Source organism: Phocoena sinus, chromosome 15, assembly GCF_008692025.1.
Source record: "Phocoena sinus isolate mPhoSin1 chromosome 15, mPhoSin1.pri, whole genome shotgun sequence".
Classification (NCBI taxonomy): domain Eukaryota; kingdom Metazoa; phylum Chordata; class Mammalia; order Artiodactyla; family Phocoenidae; genus Phocoena; species Phocoena sinus.
In genome coordinates, this window is record NC_045777.1 from 32,509,333 (window position 1) to 32,530,479 (window position 21,147).

The window sequence follows — 21,147 nt, forward strand, 5'->3', positions numbered from 1 at the left end:
AACATTTCCATCCTATGACTTGGAAGTGACCCTTCTCACTCCTCTCAGCCTTAGTCCATACTTATTGATATATTTATTTTGGATACAGTTTAATGTTTTTATTCTGCTATCTGGGTCATTCTCATAGAGAGATGGATGGGTGGGTGAATAGATGGAGAGAGAGAGAGAGATAGGCAGACTGACAGATGGAACTGTGCTAAGGATGTGTGGAAATACAGTTCCAGATAACAGAGAATACACCGCAGGTTTTAGTCTCAAGGTTTCCAGTCCATAAGAGCTGTATAATGGTTAGCTTTCCAAGCAGAAGCTAAACAACCATCATTCTACTGCATGCAATATAGTTTCTCAAAATTTTTGATGAAGCTAGAATCAGTAAGATGTTCCATTAGAAAGTCCTAAATAACTTCAAGATACTTTTAAATGTTCTTTTAATTTGTACCATGGAAGTAATATGAGGAGCTGGAGTTGGAGGTGGTCATTGAAGCCTGAGTATGGATGTCTTCCATCACTAGTTGGTGCCATAACCTTTTTTGGCTTTCTCCCCTGCCCCCTCCCCACCCTGAAACACTTAAGAACACTTTTTAGACCAAAATTAAAATGGTCAAATAAATTAATGATATATTTTTGAATTTTGAAGATGAGAAACTACCAGACTTAAAATTCTAGAGGTGATGTCAGGATTAATAAGTATAGTAAATTAGAAGTTGCTTTTTATAAGCAAAAAAGTTTGTATGTCAGGACTGGAAACCTCACACCCATGAGCCTGCCTGTGCACTGAATAATTATCATTTTCTCCAATGCCTTATTAGTCTTTGGGGCCACTTCCTGAGTTTGAATCCTGGCCCTGCCACTTACTAGCTATGTGTCTTTGACCAAGTTTCTTAATCTCTGTGCCTCAGTTTCATTATCTGTGAGTCTATTAATTAGCCCACTTAATGCCCATTCCTACCTCCTCCTAGCATCATTTCTTGTCTTACAGAGAGTGGCAGTTTTCATTTCTAAAACTTGTTGCAGCTAGTGTTCTGGATGTGAGTTAGATCTGCTAATCAAATGCATTCCCGTAAACCTCTGAATTCAGGCTTAGATTATGTGGGAAGAGAGATGGGGCTGGGACCTTCATTTCTAGCTGGTGTGGATAATGGCAGAGGCAGCATGGTTCTGAAATTGGCAACTGTAGTAATAGCTTCCTGACTTGACAGGCAGCTTCCTGACTGAGAAGCTTGGAGCAGCATCTGTAGCAGCAGCTTCCTGGTTCTTTAGGTTACAGCAGCCCCTTTGGCTGTTCAGTTCTGCTTATTGATTTGAGGAGTAATTCCTAAAAGTTTAGCTTAGAGTCTGTCTCTGCAGTTCTCCTAACAGTGATGTGAATTATGTTATACTTCTTAATACCTCTCTTTCTGCTTAAGGTAGCCAAAGTGATTTATGTTGGCTGCAACTAAAGATCAGGAGCAGTAAACTTTGCTCACGGAGTTGTTGTGAAGAAAGATAAGGCATTTAAAGTGCTTAAAATATGTGGCATGCCTTTTTTTTTTTTTTTTGGACATTCTTAGGGTTTTTTCTGGCCTCAATCAATGGTATACCTACAACCGTGAATAGCATAGGTATTTATTAGTTTGTTGGTTCATCATTCACTCATTCATACATTTATTGAAACAAATATTTGCGAATGGCTATTCTAATCAAGACATATTCCAGCTATCTTAGGGCAGCTAATCCTAACTGAACATTAGATGAACATTAGAATCATCTGGGAATCTTTAAAAAAAAAAGACGTCTATGCCACATTCAAGACTTATTGAAGACAGGGAGCGTGTGTGTGTGTGTGTGTGTGTGTGTGTGTGTGTGTGTGTGTGTGTAGATTTTTTTTTTTTTTTTTCGGTACGCGGGCCTCTCACTGCTGTGGCCTCCCCATTGCGGAACACAGGCTCCGGACGCGCAGGCTCAGCGGCCATGGCTCACGGGCCCAGCCGCAACGCGGCATGTGGGATCTTCCCGGACTGGGGCAGGAACCCGTGTCCCCTGCATCGGCAGGCGGACTCTCAACCACTGCGCCACCAGGGAAGCCCGTGTGCAGATATTTTTAACATTGAGATTCAATTCTTATAAAGTGCACAAGTCTTATGTGTTACAGCTTGGTGGATTTTTACATATGTGTATACCCAATTATCTATGACCGAGGTCAGGGTATAGGAAAACAGAAATACGCATGGGGCTTCCCTGGTGGCACAGTGGTTGAGAGTCCGCCTGCGGATGCAGGAGACACAAGTTCGTGCCCCGGTCCGGGAAGATCCCACATGCCGCGGAGCGGCTAGGCCCGTGAGCCATGGCCGCTGAGCCTGTGCGTCCAGAGCCTGTTCTCCGCAACGGGAGAGGCCACAACAGTGAGAGGCCCGCGTACCGGAAAAAAAAAAAAAAAAGAAATATGCATGAAAGATTTATTGTGTGCATGGGGTTTGGGGGGCTCCTTTTAAAAGAGCTGAAGTTTCAAATGCATTTGAGGTTTTGCCACTCAGAGGTCAAAAAAATTTAGTTATCTGGAATGACCAGTATAACTAGGTCATTTTCCTCTTTTTCCTTCTTCATAGTCCCCTACAAATTTGTACCCCTTTCTAGGTTTATGCAAGAAAACAGTTTCATTTATATGTGAAATGAAATGAATTTAAGAAGGATCTTAGGTAACAAAAAATCAATAAGGCAGTAAATGTTACCGCTAATAAGTTTGTGAGTCATAACCTCTGTTCTGTTTATCTTCTTATGATTGGCATAGTTCATTGGCTAAAAGAAAGTTTGCTTTCTTAAAATTACGCTATATTTCTTCTTTCATGTGATCTCTTCAAAGAGAGTGAATATCATGAGAGTAATAATTATTTTCCTTTTTTTCCCAAAGAGTGCTTGGCCTGTAGGCCAATGGCTGCACAGTTAATATTGCAATACTGAGGGCACTAGAGTAGCAGCATGAGCTGACTTAGGAAGATCAAGTTAGTAATTTTTGAAAAACGTATGGAAACAGTTGATTACAGAGAGAAAATGACATCTGCAAAACATTAAAAGCATCTACATTTTTAATAAAACCAACTAGAACAACTTTGAAGTTGAATGATTTTGCATAATTAATTCATTACAGAATGAAACTTTCGGGAAACAAAATGTAGAATAAGCTACACTTTTAAGGTGATCACCTGTGATTTGGGATCAAAGTCTAGCATTGGAATACCATTTCAAGGATAGCTGAACTATATTAGTGAATCACCAAAAGGAATAGAAAACATGAAAATTCTATGTAGCTCATTCCTCTGCCTTAAGATAAAACCTCCATAAATTGACTTAGGTGGTATGAATATTGTCCATTTTAAGCACTCTTAGAGAATGAGCTTTGGATATGAGGGAAGTCTGACTATGACATTTATGATTTTGTTAAATGGCCAGTTAAATGTCTTAATTTCCTCATTATTTCCTGAGTGGTCCTGGGTTGGCAGTTATTTTCTCTTAGAACTTTGAAGATATTATTCCACTGCCTTCTTGCTTGCATTGCTGCTATTGAGACATCAACAGTCAACTTAATTATCATTCATTTATAGGTAATCTGTCTTTTCTTTATGGCTGGTTTTAGGATTTTTATTTTTGCCTTTGATAATCTACAGTTTTATCTGGTACCTAGCCACAGAATTCTTTTTATTTATCCTGCCTGCAAAACACTATGATTACTAAATTTGAGAATTCATGCTTTTATCAGTTCTAAGAAATTCTCACTCATTAACTTATTGTCATTGCCTTTCCTACATTCTCTCTATTATCTTTTTCTGAAATTCCCATTAGATGCACGTTAGAACATCTCACTTTGACTTACACATCTCAGTTTTGTTTTCTCCATCTCTGTTTCTGTGGTAAATTATGAGTAAATCTTCAAATCTGATTTCCATTTTCTAATTTTCTGTCCAGCAGTGTCTAATCTTCTGTTTTACCTATATACTGAGGTATAAATACCTATTATTATAATTTGACATTTTTCTAAGCTTTTTTTCTCTTTTTCTAATTTACCTATTTATTTTTTGTAGTCTCTTGTTCTTTAGTCAAACTGCTGAATCCCTATTTTATTTCGTTAACAAAAACACATTTATTTTATATTCTATTAACTCCAATAATCTGTTTCTGTGAGTCTCATTCTAGTGCTGGTGCTTTTTCTTTACTCCCTCTCAACAAAGGTGCCTTGTTTAAATAGGTATTTTGTGAGTATTGTTTTTATTGTAAACTCATATTCCATGGAACTTTGTGAGTAGGGTTTCTTTTGAGATTTGGAGTGAGAGTACAATCTTCTAAAAAGGGTTTGCATTTGCTTTCTCTAAACATATGAGAGCACATTAATCTGGAACCATATTAAAATAAATACCTGGCATAGAGGATTTTAGATCACAGAATAGTCTCAACTCAGGCCACAAATATATGTGAGGTCTGGCTCATGGTTATATTTCTGGAGAGATGGTTCTTTTTTTCTCTCCACTCAGAGCAAAGCCAAGACAGGCAAGTTTTTTTAGTGCAACCCTTTTCTTTATTTTTTTATTTTTTAAAAATATTTTTAGCCTCGCCACATGTCATGTGGGATCCTAGTTCCCTGACCAAGGATTGAACACATGCCCCCTGCAGTGGAAGCTTGGAGTCTTAACCACTGGACCACCAGGGAAGTTCCTACAACCCTTTCCAAGGCACATTTCTTTCTAGTCCATCTTTTCTCTGAGGGTGGAGCTACAGGGCTCTCGGCCTTGTGCAGTGAGTTTCCTTTCAAGCACCCCATCTAGCCATGACCTAGACTTTGTGTCCTGAATGCTGTGTGGCCATTAAAGCTGATATGCTAGGTTTAGGCACCAGCTCAGGATTCACTTACCTCTTGGAACACCCACTCTTGTTTTCCTTTTGGTCTCTGAGGACTTTCTTTACTTTATTCCAGCTTAGTCATGCACTGTAAGAGATTTTTTAAAAATATCTTAGCCAGCATTTTTAGATATTTGGTCACAGGGAGGATTTGTCATATCCTTATAAAGATGGAAATTTTAAATTCCATATTTGCACCCACTTCTAGCCCTTCTAGCTCATGTTTCCATGTTAGAAACATTTTCAACACAAATACATCCTAAACCCCTCACAGCCCATATTTTCTGTCATTCAGTCAGCCTTAGCTTTCACTTCTCTGCTGTTTATAGGCCTTTTCTGCATAGGTTGTATACTATGCTATTTAAAAATTTTGTTTATGGCTTTTTTCCCACTTCCACTGAGTTTTCTGTGTTCTCTGAAGTTATTTGTTACAGAAGAGAAGGTGCAAAGCTTTGCCTTTCTTCAGATTCAGCTGTTAGTGAGAGAAGGGAGAAGAGAGAAAGAAATTAAGAATTATCTACTATAATTGTTCTCATTGTATTTCCCAGTCTCATCTTGCCTTTTAAAATTTAACTCAGCACTACAATTCTGACTCAGCCAGCAGTCATTCTGTAAACCCAGATCTTTTCTTCCTAGTTTCTCAATATTTTTTTTATTTTTAATGTAACTTGTTTCTCCTTCATATGTATTTATTAACCTAAACTTTCCCTGAAGCTCTTCACTTGATCTCCATCTACTTCCAAAACAACCACCCCCACAGACTCCCTGGAGGTTGAGTCATTTCAGTCCCACCCACACTCTGGTGCTGGTGCTCCTTGGGGGGACAGATGAGGGTTCCACCAGCCTGGGCTTCTGTGTTTGACATGCCCACACGCTGAGGAATCTGCTGTTTCCACCCACAGTGGGATTGTGTTTGCTTTGCAGAGCATGCACCTGGGACCTCTCTGTAATCATAGTCCTACTGCTGTGAGATGGGCAATGTTCACTATGATTCATCCCACTAACTCTGACACCAGGATAGAGCAGTAAGTAAAAGTGATGTTCCTTTCAGTCAGGAATGAATGCTTGTTCATCTAGACTTTGCTTATAATGTTAATTTATCACTGCAGAGAAGACCTACAGGAGCATTTGCAATTCACTTTTTTAAATCCTGGATGCTGGGACTTCCCTGGCAGTCCAGTGGTTAAGACTTCGTGCTTCCAATGTAGGACACTCAGGTTCAATCCCTAGTCAGGGAACTAAGATCCCATGTGCTGCATGGCATGGCCAAAAAACAAAAAAATAGTCCTAGATGCTAAATGGCAAATAGTTTAATACCTACATGTAACAACTCTGCTTCTGGTACTACTCTTGTCACTGTGATAATTATAAAGTAGCTTATATTTGTTGAGCAATTACTAAATGCTAGGTTTTATACTAATAAATCATTTAATTCTTACACAGTCCTATGAGGCAGAGCTATTATTCCCATTTTACAGATGAAGACATGGAGATTCAGAGATGTAAAGTAACTTGCCCATGGTCACATAGGCAGTAAGTGGCCATGGTAGGACTAAACTCAAGTCTTCTAAATACAAAGTCCACGCTCACCAACATCTTATCTGTCAGGACAAAAATATTCAGATTTCTAATCTATGACTATGAGCTTTTTTACAATAGTCGGAACTTAAATCCACATTAGCCTGTCCTTTAAGGTAGCAAATTTGAACATATATGTACATTGAAACCATGCTGCTTGCTATTGCTTAGAACTGACTTTGGAATTCCTTTGTGAGAACTACTTTCAGAACCAGCATGCAAAACAAAAGAAGAGCAATTTCCTTTTGGAGATAAGCCTTGCTTTTTAACCCGTGCCCAGTTACCCTGCAGGATCACCTACATTATTTATCAGATTTCACTCCTAATGCCTCTTTTTTCCAAAAGGGTAATTCTGTCTTCTGTGGATGGAGATTTGCCACCAATGAGGACATCCAAAAGAAGTTTCCTTCAATTTGTTAATATGGTTGATTGTATAACATTGTATACATTGTATAACAATGTATAACATTGATTGATTTACGTATACTGAAGAATCCTTGCATTTCTGGGATAAACCCCACTTGATCATGGTGTATGATCCTTTTAATGTGCTGTTGGATTAGCTAATTTCATCTCAATAGATGCAGAAAAAGCTTTCAACAAAATTCAACACTGATTTATAATAAAAACCCTCCAGAAAGTAGGCATAGAGGGAACTTACTTACCTCAACATAATAAGGAACATGTATGACAAACCCACAGCCAACATCATTCTCAATAGTACAAAAATGAAACCATTTCCACTAAGATCAGGAACAAGACAAGGTTGAGCACTCTCACCATTATTATTCAACATAGTTCTGGAAGTTTTAGCCACAGCAATCAGAGAAGAAAAAGAAATTAAAAGAATCCAAATCAGAAAAGAAGAAGTAAAGCTGTCACTGTTTGCAGATGACGTGATACTATACATAGAGAATCCTAAAGATGCTACCAGAAAACTACTAGAGCTACTCAATGAATTTGGTAAAGTAGCAGGATACCAAAGTAATGCACAGAAATCTCTTGTATTCCTATACACTAATGATGAAAAATCTGAAAGAGAAATTAAGGAAACACTCCCATTTACCATTACAACAAAAAGAATAAAAAACCTAGGAATAAACCTACCTAAGGAGACAAGAGACCTGTATCCAGAAAACTGTAAAACACTGATGAAAGAAATTAAAGATGATACCAACAGATGGAGAGATATACCATGTTCACAGATTGGAAGAATCAACATTGTGAAAATGATTATACTACCCAAAGCAATCTACAGATTTAATGCAATCCCTATCAAATTACCAATGACATTTTTCACAGAACTAGAAAAAAAATTTTCACAATTTGTATGGAAACACAAAAGACCCCAAAACGCCAAAGCAATCTTGAGAAAGAAAAACGGAGCTGGAGGAATCAGGCTCCCTGACTTCAGACTATACTACAGAACTACAGTAATCAAGACAGTATGGTACTGGCACAAAAACAGAAATATAGATCAATGGAACAGGATAGAAAGCCCAGAGATAAACCCACACACATATGGTCACCTTATTTTTCATAAAGGAGGCAAGAATATACAATGGATAAAAGACAGCTTCTTCAATAAGTGGTGCTGGGAAAACTAGACAGCTACATGTAAAAGGATGAAATTAGAACACTCCCTAACACCATACACAAAAATAATCTCAAAATGGATTAAAGACCGAAATATAAGGCCAGACACTATAAAACTCTTAGAGGAAAACATAGGCAGAACACTCTATGGCATACATCACAGTAAGATCCTTTTTGACCCACCTCCTAGAGAAATGGAAATAAAAACAAAAATAAACAAGTGGGTCCTAATGAAACTTAAAAACTTTTGCACAGCCAAGGAAACCATAAACAAGATGAAAAGACAACCCTCAGAATGGGAGAAAATATTTGCTGATGAAGCAACTGACAAAGGATTAATTGCCAAAATTTACAAACAGCTCTTGCAGCTCAATATCAAAAAAACAAACCACCCAATCCAAAAATAGGCAGAACACCTAAATAGACATTTCTCCAAAGAAGATATACAGATTGCCAACAAACACATGGAAGGATGCTCAACATCACTAATCATTAGAGAAATGCAAATCAAAACTACAATGAGGTATCACCTCACACCAGTCAGAATGGCCATCATCAAAAAATCTACAAACAGTAAATGCTGGAGAGGATGTGGAGTAAAGGGAACTCTCCTGCACTGCTGGTGGGAATGTAAATTGATACAGCCACTGTGGAGAACAGTATGGAGGTTCCTTAAAAAACTAAAAATAAAACTACTGGACGACCCAGCAATCCCACTACTGGGCATATACCCTGAGAAAACCATAATTCAAAAAGAGTCATGTACCACAATGTTCACTGCAGCTCTATTTACAATAGCCAGGACATGGAAGCAACCTAAGTGTCCATCAACAGATGAATGGATAAGGAAGATGTGGCACATATATACAGTTGAATATTACTCAGCCATAAAAAGAAACGAAATTGAGTTATTTGTAGTGAGGTGGCTGGACCTAGAGTCTGTCATACAGAGTGAAGTAAGTCAGAAAGAGAAAAACACATATATGTATGCTAACACATATATATGGAATCTAAAAAAAAAAAGGTTCTGAAGAACCTAGGGGCAGGACAGGAATAAAGACGCAGACGTAGAGAATGGACTTGAGGACACGGGGAGGGGGAAGGGTAAGCTGGGATGAAGTGAGAGAGTGGCATTGACTTATATACACTACCAAATATAAAATAGATAGCTGGTGGGAAGCAGCCACATAGCACAGGGAGATCAACTTGGTGCTTTGTGACCACGTAGAGGTGTGGGATAGGGAGGGTTGGAAGGAGACGCAAGAAGGAGATATGTGGATATATGTATATGTATAGCTGATTCACTTTGTTATAAAGCAGAAACTAACACACCATTGTAAAGCAATTATACTCCAATAAAGATGTTAAAAAAAAAAAGTTTCCAGAGCAAGCGAAGACACTTTCTAAGAGGCTCCAAAATGTTCTCAGCAACATCAACATTTTTAAAATAAGAGCTTGCCCCCCACTCCCCAGGGTGATTACTTTGAAGGGGGAACACTCAGCTATATATTTACATTCTGGTGTATTTGTTTCCAGTTCAGTCTGTCACTTCATAGATGTACTTAACTTTGATTTGATGTGGAGTGAAATCTGTTTACACAAATATGTGTCTAACAAAAATACTGCTATGTGTAGAGAAATATCAGACTTTCCTTGTCTGTCACTCTCAGAAAGTCTTACTGCTGGTGTCAACACTGGAACTGGCTCAGTTTTGACAGGAATTCTGTTCTGTTCCTCTTTAAATCTTAAAACTAGGAAATACTGGGGCTTCCCTGGTGGCGCAGTGTTTGAGAGTCCGCCTGCCAATGCAGGGTACACGGGTTCGTGCCTCGGTCCGGGAAGATCCCACATGCTGCGGAGCCGCTAGGCCCGTGAGCCATGGCTGCTGAGCCTGCGCGTCCGGAGCCTGTGCTCCGGAATGGGAGAGGCCACAACAGTGAGAGGCCCGCGTACCACACACACACAAAAAAACCTAGGAAATACTGACTTGTGGATTTGGACAGATTGTGAGTAGGCCCTCATTCTTCTTCAAGGAAAATGGATTGGGTTTCTGCTTCTCCAGCAAAGGGGAATGATCTTCTTGCTAAATATGTCTCCAGCAACACTTCAAGCATCATTTTTAAAGTGCTTACTTTTTTCTTACAGTGAAGGTTAAAGTTTCAAGCATCATCTTAATTAGCGGCTCACATTTAAATCAAGGCTGCTGAAGTAAACAGCCGTATTCAAAAAATGGTAATGTTACCATAGCAACCCAAATCCAAATCATTTGCTTTTTCTGCTCATAATTGTTCCTTACTATCTAGGCCAGGATTTGAAACAAATCTGCTGAAACATCCCATGTAAATGCGATTTTAAAAACCACCTGGGGGAAAAACACTTTAAAACACAGGCTTTAAATATTACTGTGAAGCTCCTAATTTGCAATGGCTCCTGAAGGAGCTTAGGTCCCTTGTCTGATGGCCTCTCCTGGTCATCCCTTCTCAGGGCTCCTCGTACCCAGACATGGACGGGGTCAATGGATCACAGTTCTTTTTTTTAACAATCAGTGGATCACAGTTCTTTTTTTCTAACAATTTTTTAATTGAAAAAATTGATTTACAATGTTAATTTCTGTTGTACAGCAAAGTGATTCAGTTATACATATATATATACATTTTAAAAATATTTTTTCCATTATGGCTTATCTCAGGATATTAAATATAGTTCTCTGTGCTATACAGTAAGACCTTGTCGTTATCCATTCTATATGTAATAGTTTGCATCTGCTAACCCCAAACTCCCAGTTTATCCCTCCCCACCCACCATTCCCTTTGGCAATAAGTCTATTCTCTATGTCTGTGGGGACCACAGTTCTTGTTCCAACTGGAGCTAAACAGTTCTGGTCCAGAAAGTGAGAGAGTTGAACAAGGTAACTCCCCATGGCTTTTCCAGCTGTGAAAGGGTCAGGTTCTCTGTCCCATTAACTTGGGCTAATTCTCAGTCTCATAGTAAAAAAGAGAATTGTTATGCATTTCTAGGATCCAAGCCTGTGGTCTCTAAATGTCAATTATGAATCATCTCGGGAGGCTCTTGAACCCCTTGCCTGGCCCATCATCACCAACGTGTAAAACCAACAGCGATCCTCATTATGGCAAATGATAGTTACATGAAAATGATTTTAATTAAGAAAATTAATGAGCAGATTAACCTTTTTTTGTGTTCTAGTTGCCAATCCCTGCATTAAATGACTCTGGAGACTTGGTCCTATCTTAATTTTCTTGCCTGGAAAATGAGACTCAGTAAGCTGGATGTGATCCCTGCCCCTGGATCAGGCTTGGTGTATGACTTTTTTATTAAATCAAGTAGAAACATAATATCACTTTTTGGTTAGTGATAAGCTGACACCAAGAGAGTTGTTTTGCTTTAGAAGGTTTGCCATTAAAACAAAAACAGAACTTGAGGCTTCTCATGAAGTCTTTATTTCATCCTCACATTTTTTTTGTTTAATCCCCTTCAGACTGGAAAAAAACTAGTCATGAGATTAAGTGGAGAAAAGTCAGGGAAAGATATTGTTTTCTTTATAATTCATTTTCTATGCCATTAAAAAGAAAAGAGACAAAAAACCAGAAAGAAAAATGGTAAAGAATATGAACAGGCAGTTCACAGTAAGGAAACTCAAGTGACCAATAAGTATATGAAGAGCAGCTCAGCCATGCAAGTAATCAGGGAAATGTGAACCCAATAATGAGATACCGCTTGAAATGTCTGACAATATCAGGGTTTGGCAAAGCTGTGGAGAAACAGGAAAATCTAGACAGTGCTGGTGGGACTGTAAAGGCTGCAACCACTTTGGAGAGTGATCTGGCAGGATCTAGTGAAATTGAAAACACGTTTCCTTCAACTCAGCAATTCCACTCCTGTATGTATTTCCAGAGAAAGTCTCACAAGTGCTCAAGGGCTCACTAAGGCCTTGTTTGTGATAGTGAAAAATTAGGCACAACCTACATGTCCTTCAGCAAGAGAATGGATGAAAACTAATGCAGCCTGTCCCTACATTCATATATATATCTCTATATATATATATAATCAATAATGGCTAGAAGTAAAACATCATAAGGTTGGGTGAAAAAAAGCAAAACTTTGTATATTGAAAATAAGATTAAAAAGATCATCACACATAAAGCAGCACTCTGTCTTGCTTATGGATACATATATATGTAAGGTATAAAGATGGGCTGGAAGGAATCAATTTCTATGTAGGAATTTCTATTTCTATGTCAACTTTAATTGAATTGTTTAATTCTTCTTTAATAGGAAAAAAGACTTGAAGCAAATATGACATATGTTAATTGTTAATCTGGAGTGGTGTGAACTTGGATATTATAGTTCCCTGTGATTTTCAGAACATTTTAATTTCTTTAGATAAAAACATAAAATGCCAAGGTAAAAGTAAGATAGCTTATGAATCAGACAGTAAAGATTGGCCTTATTAATTGCCCCGGGCACCTACTTTTAGGGCTGTTCACCTATCACACATATTTTTGTATTTTTCCAGCATTCATTTTATTTCTCAGCAGTTGCCTTTTAGAGGTCTCTGTTCTCTGCCCATTGCATCTGTTCGTCATTAGGATGAAAGGTGACAGCATGGGTGATTCATCCAGTTTTTACTTTCAGATGTAAGTAAGTACAGACCTAGACTGTGGTTTCAAAAGCACCTGACCAGACCATCCATCCTTTGAGGTGTTAACTGGGATTAAATATCTTGATGTCCACACCTCCTTGGGCTCCCTTGTATGTGGTTTTTGTCCTTTAAAGGAACAGCTGCAAATTCTAAAATGTATAAACCATCAGGCAAAAGGAGGCTTAAGCTGATTGATTTTTCTTGTCATTAATTTTACATTATTAATAAGATAGGAAGTAAGTAACAGGGCTGGTGTTACACCTTAAGGGGAGGGGGACAGTCAGATGAAACCAGAAAGAGGAATCTAAGCAAGCTGCTGATGGGGTAGAGTGAACTGAGGCCCTTCACTGGCAGGGCAGTAATAAAAAGATAGCAAGAGGGTAGGAGAAATACCAGGTATGAAAAAGAGGAGAAAGGAAAAGAGGATGGTCTTGGAGTACAGTAGAACAAATCCACAGAACGTTTAGCAAAAAAAAAAAGTCTGTAGGTACATTATTTATACCACAGACTAGGATTATTTCTGGCATCAAACTCAACCCCCCTGCCCCACCCCAGGTACGTGTGGTGGAACGTCTCACTGTTGACCAAGATATATCTGCCCCCTCCTCCAGCATCAGCTTATATATGTAATTTATCATGATTCATGTATTCACATAGTGGATTGTGTAACCCAAGGCCCTTTTGAGAGTGAAAAAGGGTGCTATTAATAATTAATTGAGACAATAGGCACAAATTGGGGATTTCCTGGACAAGCACCCCAGTCACGCTAGTGAATAGTGGTCACCCTAATAATACACACATTTACATGTGCATTTGAAAGTAAAACTCATCAAATAAAACAAAACATCAAAATTTTTAAAATGTATCTACCACGTGCTGGCCCTGGGGATACACCAGGTAACAAGAGAGACAAAAAGCCTTGAGTAGGAGAAGATTGACAATAAACAAACAAATCATATATTATTAGGTACTAATAGGTTTATATGGAAAGTATAAGGCAGACAAGGGAGATAAGGACAGCCAGGGTCTAGGGAGTGAAGGAAATGTAATTTTAAATAGTGTGCTCAAGGAAAGTATGGCAGACTGAATTATTGTTCACCAGTAATCTCTGCCTCTCCCTACAGGAGAATTTTTCTTCCTCATTCTTTTGAAATCAGGTTTGGCCATACAACTTAACATTGGCAATGATATGTGAACAGAAGTGACAGAGCTCTCCTGGTGACTGTCTGCTCCACTGTGCTCTTTTCCCTCTGCTATAGTCACTAAGCAATATTGAGGTAGTGGCTGCCCCAGTGGCCTGGCTTCCAGGGAAAGGGCAAGGATGATACAGATCCACTTGTAGTATGACACAGAGTGCAAGTAGTAAGAAACAATCCTTTGCTGTTTTATGAGATTTGGGGCTTGCTTGTTAAGTAGTATACCCTAGCCCATCCTGACTAATATAGAAGGCCTCACTGAGAAGGTAACATCTGAGCAGAGAACTGAAGGTTGTGAGGAAACCAACTGTGCAGATATGTGGAAAAGGCATGTTCCACAGGGAGGAACAGCAAGTGCAAAGGTTTTGAAGAGGGAACATTCTTGATACGTTCCAGGATCAGGAAAGAAGCCAGGATGCAGAGGTATCAGCACCCTGCAGCCTGTGGGGCTGGAGGTAGGACATATTCTTGTCCATCCAGTGATCCTGTTCAATCCTCTATTCCTCCACAAAGTATGGAGTGGGGAGGCAGGAATGAGAGGCATAGGAGAGGATATGAAGGAAAGGTAGGTGAGATCTGGAGCAGGAAGATGCAGCCTAGCAGAGTGGTGCCCCACATCCTTGGACCACAAACCCTAATATACTAAAATTGGTAGCTCACCCATGTAGAGACCTTGGGAGGCCTCTGACTGCTGTCATGAAGAAGATGAGTCAGTGCATCCAAAATGTGCCCTCCTCCCATTCACCTTGTTCTCATGCCCGTGACTTCTTCTTAGAGCCTCCAACAGACAAACCAAGGCAGCAGGGTCACCCTTAGGAGTGTGCCATGCAGTGCCCTGAGAAAGGGGCAGCTTCCCCTCCAAGCAACATAGAAGACCATACAAACCACATGTTCTTTCTTTCCTTGAATCCTGATAATTCGCCATATTTTTATTGTCTTAGAGTAGATTTCTTTCAGCTCTGTACAGCCTTGAAGCCACAGATCACCCCAATTAGCAGTTGCTGGTAAAAGAAACTCTGGACAAATAGGCAGAGTGGGCGGCTATTGATGCTGCTGCCTGGAGGAGGCAGAGTTAAACGTCAAGCCCATTTAAAGGGAACCTGTTAAGGATGGAAGCTAAAATGTGCCGCAGAGGTCAAACCCCGCTGTGCACTTATCAGCCGCAGGAGTAGGCACAGAAGAGTCGCTGGAAGAAACCCCCATTAAATATCCGGGTTTCTGACGGCCAATGGCAATAATCTCAGAACGCAGCCATTAATCTCAAATGCTCCATGCTAATTGACTGTCTCAGATTACTAAACTCAAATAACCTCTATAACTCCTCAAGATATAAAAAATAGTTTTAGGTTTATAAGAATCTCAAATATCTATACGTTATCTCTTCTCTCCTTGGTCAAAAAAAAATTTAACAAATGGATGTTCTGGTGAATAGATGACCTGGAAGCAATGCATGCAAGAGCATTGTGGCGTCAAGCCCCACCCTTCTCTCTTCTTGCAAATCCTGAAGAAATCTATTCATGATGGAAAGCATATTGAAATAAAAAGGGAAATTCCACCCAATTTATATAATGCCAAAATCATTAGGACTGGGGCCCTTACTGAGAAAAAAAAAAAAAAGCCATCTCAAGGTCTGAGAAGGAAGGAAAGCATGGTGCAAGTAGGTGCCAGCAAGAAGGGCATTCACTATGCAGGGATCAGTAGCAAAGATGCCTCGGGGAGCTCAAGGCAAATCAATCTATTACAATTCAGTAGGATTCAGCATTCACTTCCCACTCCTTCCAGAATCCTTTGAGCCAGTGTTGCTCTCTGTGGGTGGAGGGCACCACTGGCATTTGGGGGAAGGATGATTCTTTGATATATGGGACTGTTCTGTGCACTGTAGGATGTTTACATCCTTGATCCCACTCACTAAATGCAAGTAGCACTTTCCAATCACTGACAAAAAAACGTCCCCAGTCTGTCCCTAGAGTAGAGTCCCAGTTGAGAGCCCTACAGGTCTGAGCTCTAACAACAGGTAGAATAAAGTGGGGTTTGAATATAGCTGTGAGGATGCTCCACTGAGCAGGAACTGACCAAGTTATCAGAGATCCATCTTCTGTCCATGTGTAGGTGCATCAGGAAAAGAAGTGATTGGCTTTGTATACTGGTGAAGAAACATTTAATATGTTTGGGTAAATTTAAATTTAAATAATTTTTTTCATGATATAATGTTTTTTATTTGTACTATAAATGTTAATTAGAAATTCTTTAATGAAACGTTTACCTTTTTTGGAGATGGGTCAAGGGAATGGTGGGTACAAATAGCTAAGAAATAGTATGAGCCAATGTAAAAATAAGGAGTTGTTTGAAAGCCAAAACTGATCCTTGAACTATCTGAGAAATGAAATGTCAGGATCCCAATGTCAAGTGTGAGCCTCACTACTAACTAGCTGTGCAACTCTTTAAACCCCTGTATCTCTCTGCCTGTTTCTCATCTGTGAAATCATTACAGCAGGTTTCTTTACACGTAAATAAAAATCAAAGCAAAACAAAACCCTTCAACTGCAACAGCAACAGGATAGAGCTGACGGAAAAGTTCATGTCTTAGAGAACAAATGGATTACTTTATGTTAGAATAAAAATATTTTAAAATGATTTGGATGCCTTCCTCCCAGGATGGAGTGAGGAAGACAGCCTAGATGCCTCAGAGCCTCATTCTTGGTTGGATTTGCTCCACCAGGACCGTGCTTCACACCCAGTGGGAGCACAGTAAATGCTGAGTGAGTGCTGACACCTGCTTTGTGCAGCATGCATGAATGGCAGTGTATTCCCTAGTAACTTAACAACGTACAATAACTCTTAAGAATTTTTAGATTAAATTTACCCAAACATATTAAATGTTTAAATTTAACTTAAATGTTTTAAATTTAAATAATTTACCCAAACATTTAATATGCCCAAAAGGCCACAACAGCCACATGATTAGAGAGATGGCTTTGTAGTTGGAAGTAAAGCAAATTTTAAAAGGAAATCAACGTCTGAAATGAACTGGAGGCAGTGTTCAAAAGAACTGATGTAGTAAATAACTCAATGCATATTGTCATTACTCTTCTGGAAAGGGGAAGGAGGGTTTCTTTGAAGATGAGCTGCTGTCTGCTTGACATTTGCATGTAAAATAGAGGAGACAGGCTAGTTTTAAATGAAATATAACAGTGAGACACAGATGAAAAATTTTTAATCTGCATATCAAAGTTATTGACCAGTTACTGAATAAGTACATGCCCTGCTACTTGGAGTGTCACTGCTGAGCTCTCCTTCTCTCTCCCACTCTTCCCATTGACATTTCTCAGCCTCTGGCTTCCTGCCTTATCCCCCAGGACCAGATCATCTGTGGGGAAGAAGGTGGGAAGGAATACCTCATCCTGCCATGGTGGGACCCTTCCCCTTCCCCTTTCCCCTCGCCTCTCTAATGGCAGTACATTCGTTAGGTGAGTACATTTGCCAAGCCCTGGACTAAGGCTGTTTGGTTTGTTTTAATGTTCAAATAGGCCACCCAAAGAAATTTTAACAATTATTCCTCCAGAGGTTTGTTTTAATTTTTTTTTCTTGAAACAATCTCGAACTCAGAAAACTTGCAAGTACAAGTAACATTTTTTTTCATGAATTATTCGAGAGTAAGCCATCAACCTGTTGCCCACCATCCTTGATTTTCCTACAAACAAGGACATTCTCCTACAAAGCTCAATGAAACCATCAAAATCAGGAAATTAACAGTGACACATTACTACCATCTCATCGCCAGACCCCATTCATGGGGCCCAAGAACGTTCTGTAGAGCAAAAGGAGCCAGAGGAAATCATGTGCTGCATTTAGTTGTCCTGTCTCTGTAGTCTCCTTCAGTCTGGAACAACTGCTTAGCCTTTCCTTGGTTTTCATGAACTTGGCACTTCTGAAGAGTACAGGCCATTTATTTCATAGAATGTCTCTTGATTTGGTTTTGTCTGCCGCTTCCCCATATTGGTTCAGGTGATGCACCTTTGGCAGGACTATCCGAGAAGTGATGCTGGGTCTTCCCATTACACCTGGTCAGGTGGCACATGATTTTGATTTGTCCCGTTACTGATGGTGCTCATTTAGATCACTTGTGGATGGTGATATTTGCCACGCTTCTCCACTATATTTAAAGTTATTCTTTTTCCCTTTGTAACTAATAAGTATCTTATGGGGAGGTACTCTGAGGCTGTAAGTATCCCATTCCTCTTCAAACTTTCAATTATTTTATGGATTCATGGTTTTCTGTTTTAATAAATGGGTTATAATCTGTTAACTCTCATTATTTCCATGCTCAAGTTGTTCTAGATTTGGCCAAGGGATCCCTTTTGAGCCAGCCTCAGCTCCCCCTTGCTGTGCCCCCATCATTCTTTGAGCATTAGAGAATGGTGAGATGTCCAGGCTCATCTTGTACTTTCCCATCACCAGCCTGGAATCAGCCATTCTTCAAGGTGGGCTAAGTGCTTTGCATATATTATCTTAGCTAATTCTCACAACATGAGAATCATGAGCTGATAACTGGTAGTGTCTCCATTTTGCACACCAGGTGACTGAGTCTCAGAGATGTTAAGTAACTTAGTGTTGCACAACTTGAATTTGGCAGAGCAGGGATTTGAACTTGGGTCTGCTTGACTTTGGAGACTGTGTTACAGATCACTCTGCTTTCGATGATCCCCAGCTTTCCACTCTGTCTATCCACATCACCTTCCACGTTGTAGAACCTATTGACCTATATGGATAAGAAAGTTGCTATTGGAAAGTGTGCTCAGCATTCCAAGTGAGGTGGCCAGGAAGTCCTCTCCTGCAGTTTCTCTGACACAAGAACTGGAAAGAGGCCAGTCTCTGCCTCCCTCACCCTCTGCCCATCCAGGAGGCTGCAGTTCAGCAATGGGCTTGTTGGGAGGAACTTAGGCAGAACTAGGCAGAAGCTCTGGGCATAGCAGCAGCAAAGGAAATTTATTTTCCTTTTTTAAAAATTTTATTTTATTTTTTAGGCTTGAGGGGCCTGGGACATAAACTAGGCTTACTGAAATCCAGTGTAATGGAAGCCATCCCTGCCACTGAATTGTTTAAAAAGTGTGGTCACTGTTGTCTGTCCCAGGAGCCTGTCTGGCCACTCTGTGAATTCTCTCTCCTTCTGCCTCCAGGCTGGGTCTTAGGCTGCTGAAGGTACAGCCAGCTGGTAGAGGGGGATAATGACAACCAGCCATGGAGTAGTTTAGTTTCTGCTTCTTCTTGCCCCATGGCCTTGTTCATTAACCCTCCTGTTTCAACAGTTTCTGATTCTGGTCCCTTCCTGATAAGACTGCACGTAGCCTTCTCCAAAGAGGCACTCCTCACTAATTCTGCTACATGCTGATCCTTCCCTTACTCTGCATTTGCCTTTGCATCCACACTGTCCCCAGTCAATATCATCACATCTTTGTGTATTTATGTATATCCTGTGAGTATTTTCCAGTTGTCTGATGTCTAGAAGTATGTCTCCTCTTCCTAGTTAAGGTCTAACTATCTCAGGTGAAGAACACGGTCTTCAGCATCCTCTGTTTACCTTGTAGCAACTTGTAATGAATTACATTTATATCATCACTTTTCTGTAAATGTGTGTTGAGTCAATGAATGCTTGTCCACGTGTGGCCCTGTGTGTGTCTCACAGAACGTGTGTCCACATTTTTTTGGATACTCTAATGCTTTGGATTATACTTCTCCATTCCCTGTATTACCATAGAAGTTCTAGGCAAGAGATCATTTAGTAAAACTCTTGTTTTGTAGATGAGAAATCCAAAGCTCAGAAAGGTGTCATATCTACCTGGTAGTAAAACTAGAGTCAAAACCCCAAATTCTGCCTCCTTTTCTAAAACTTCACCCACTGCATCATTCAACATTCTTCATCATTAGCAAGTACAAATATTTTTTATTATAACTACTTGTTGAATTAGCAAGGGTGGGGTGTGTGTGGAGTTAAAGTTAGTAATTTAATAAAGCTTATATCGGAGTGAAAAAAGGAAAATATACTTTGATTTAAAGTATGAAATTTTAAAGAATAAACCTGGTAGTTTTATAAGGAATTCTACAACTTGCAAATTAAAAAAATATACATATATATATATATTTAAAGAACAAAGATATGATATTGTAAAGAATATGTACTGCTTTTTTTAATTTTTTTTTTATTTTTGTGGTGCACGGGCCTCTCACTGTTGTGGCCTCTCCCGTTGTGGAGCACAGGCTCCGCACGCGCAGGCCCAGCGGCCAGGGCTCACAGGCCCAGCCGCTCCGCGGCACGTGGGATCTTCCCGGACCGGGGCACGAACCCGCGTCCCCCGCATCGCCAGGCGGACTTTCAACCACCGCGCCACCGGGGAAGCCCAGTAATACTTTTTTATTAAGACTCACATAATAAGATCTAGTGTCAGAACTAATAACTATGGTGATTTCAGAGTAGTGTGTCTTAGGCTGCTTGGGCTGCCCTAACAAAGTACTGTAACCTGGGTGGCTCACACAACAGAAATGTATTTTCTCACAGTTCCAGAGGCTGAAAGTCTGAGATCAGGGTGCCACCATGGTCATGTTGTGGTTAGGACTGTCTTTCTGACTTACAGAAGATCACTTTTTCATTGTGTCCTCACATGTTCACATGGCCTTTCCTTGGTTTTTTGCACATCTGGTGGGTGGTAGGAGGCAATAAGGAGAGAGAGGGGTCTCTTCCTCTTCTTATAAGGCCTTCAGTCCTATCTGATTAGGGCCGCACCCTTATGACCTCATTTAACCTTAATAACCTCCTAAAAGCCCCATCTCCAATTATAGTCACATTAAGGATTAGGCCTTCAACATATGAATTTTGGAGGGACACAGTTTGTTCTATAGCATAATGATAAGCATAAATGGTATTTTAAAACATCTTCAACAAGCTCTAATATGAAATGAAACTAACTGTGATCTGTTGGCAACAGGATCACAGGTACTGCTGCTAATAAGTTTGTTGCGTACATTCATCATGGACGGAAATTCCTAATTTCAGGTAGAGGTTAATGAAAATAAGATAAGATTTTTCCCCCATACTAGTTCACAGCCACCCTGAATTTCTATATAAGGACTCCCAGGTTAAGAACCCCTGATACATGCAAGTATCTTACTTTGAGCAAACAAGTGGCATAATCCCAGGATAGTGGGAACAGATTCTGAAATCAGCTGATTCTGTCCATTGCCAGTTACCCAGGAATA

General features: G+C 39.8%; 1 protein-coding gene across 8 annotated transcripts in view; it reads left to right on the plus strand.

Annotated features, from left to right (window-relative positions):
* SHLD1 (shieldin complex subunit 1) overlaps nt 1–21,147 on the plus strand; it is a 95,156-nt gene that overhangs the window by 69,435 nt on the left and 4,574 nt on the right. Inside the window, exon 4 of one of the 8 annotated variants that reach the window (XR_004345859.1) lies at nt 5,791–5,891. The exons of 6 other annotated variants lie outside the window; for them this stretch is intronic. Coding sequence is in view for 1 of the 2 variants with exons in the window: in XM_032605845.1 (XP_032461736.1) it covers nt 6,790–6,794 (5 nt within the window). In the remaining variant the exon portion in view is untranslated. Of the gene's footprint in view, nt 1–5,790; nt 5,892–6,789; nt 6,810–21,147 lie in introns of those variants that run through there. One more of the 8 variants, XM_032605845.1, reaches the window with a different exon arrangement.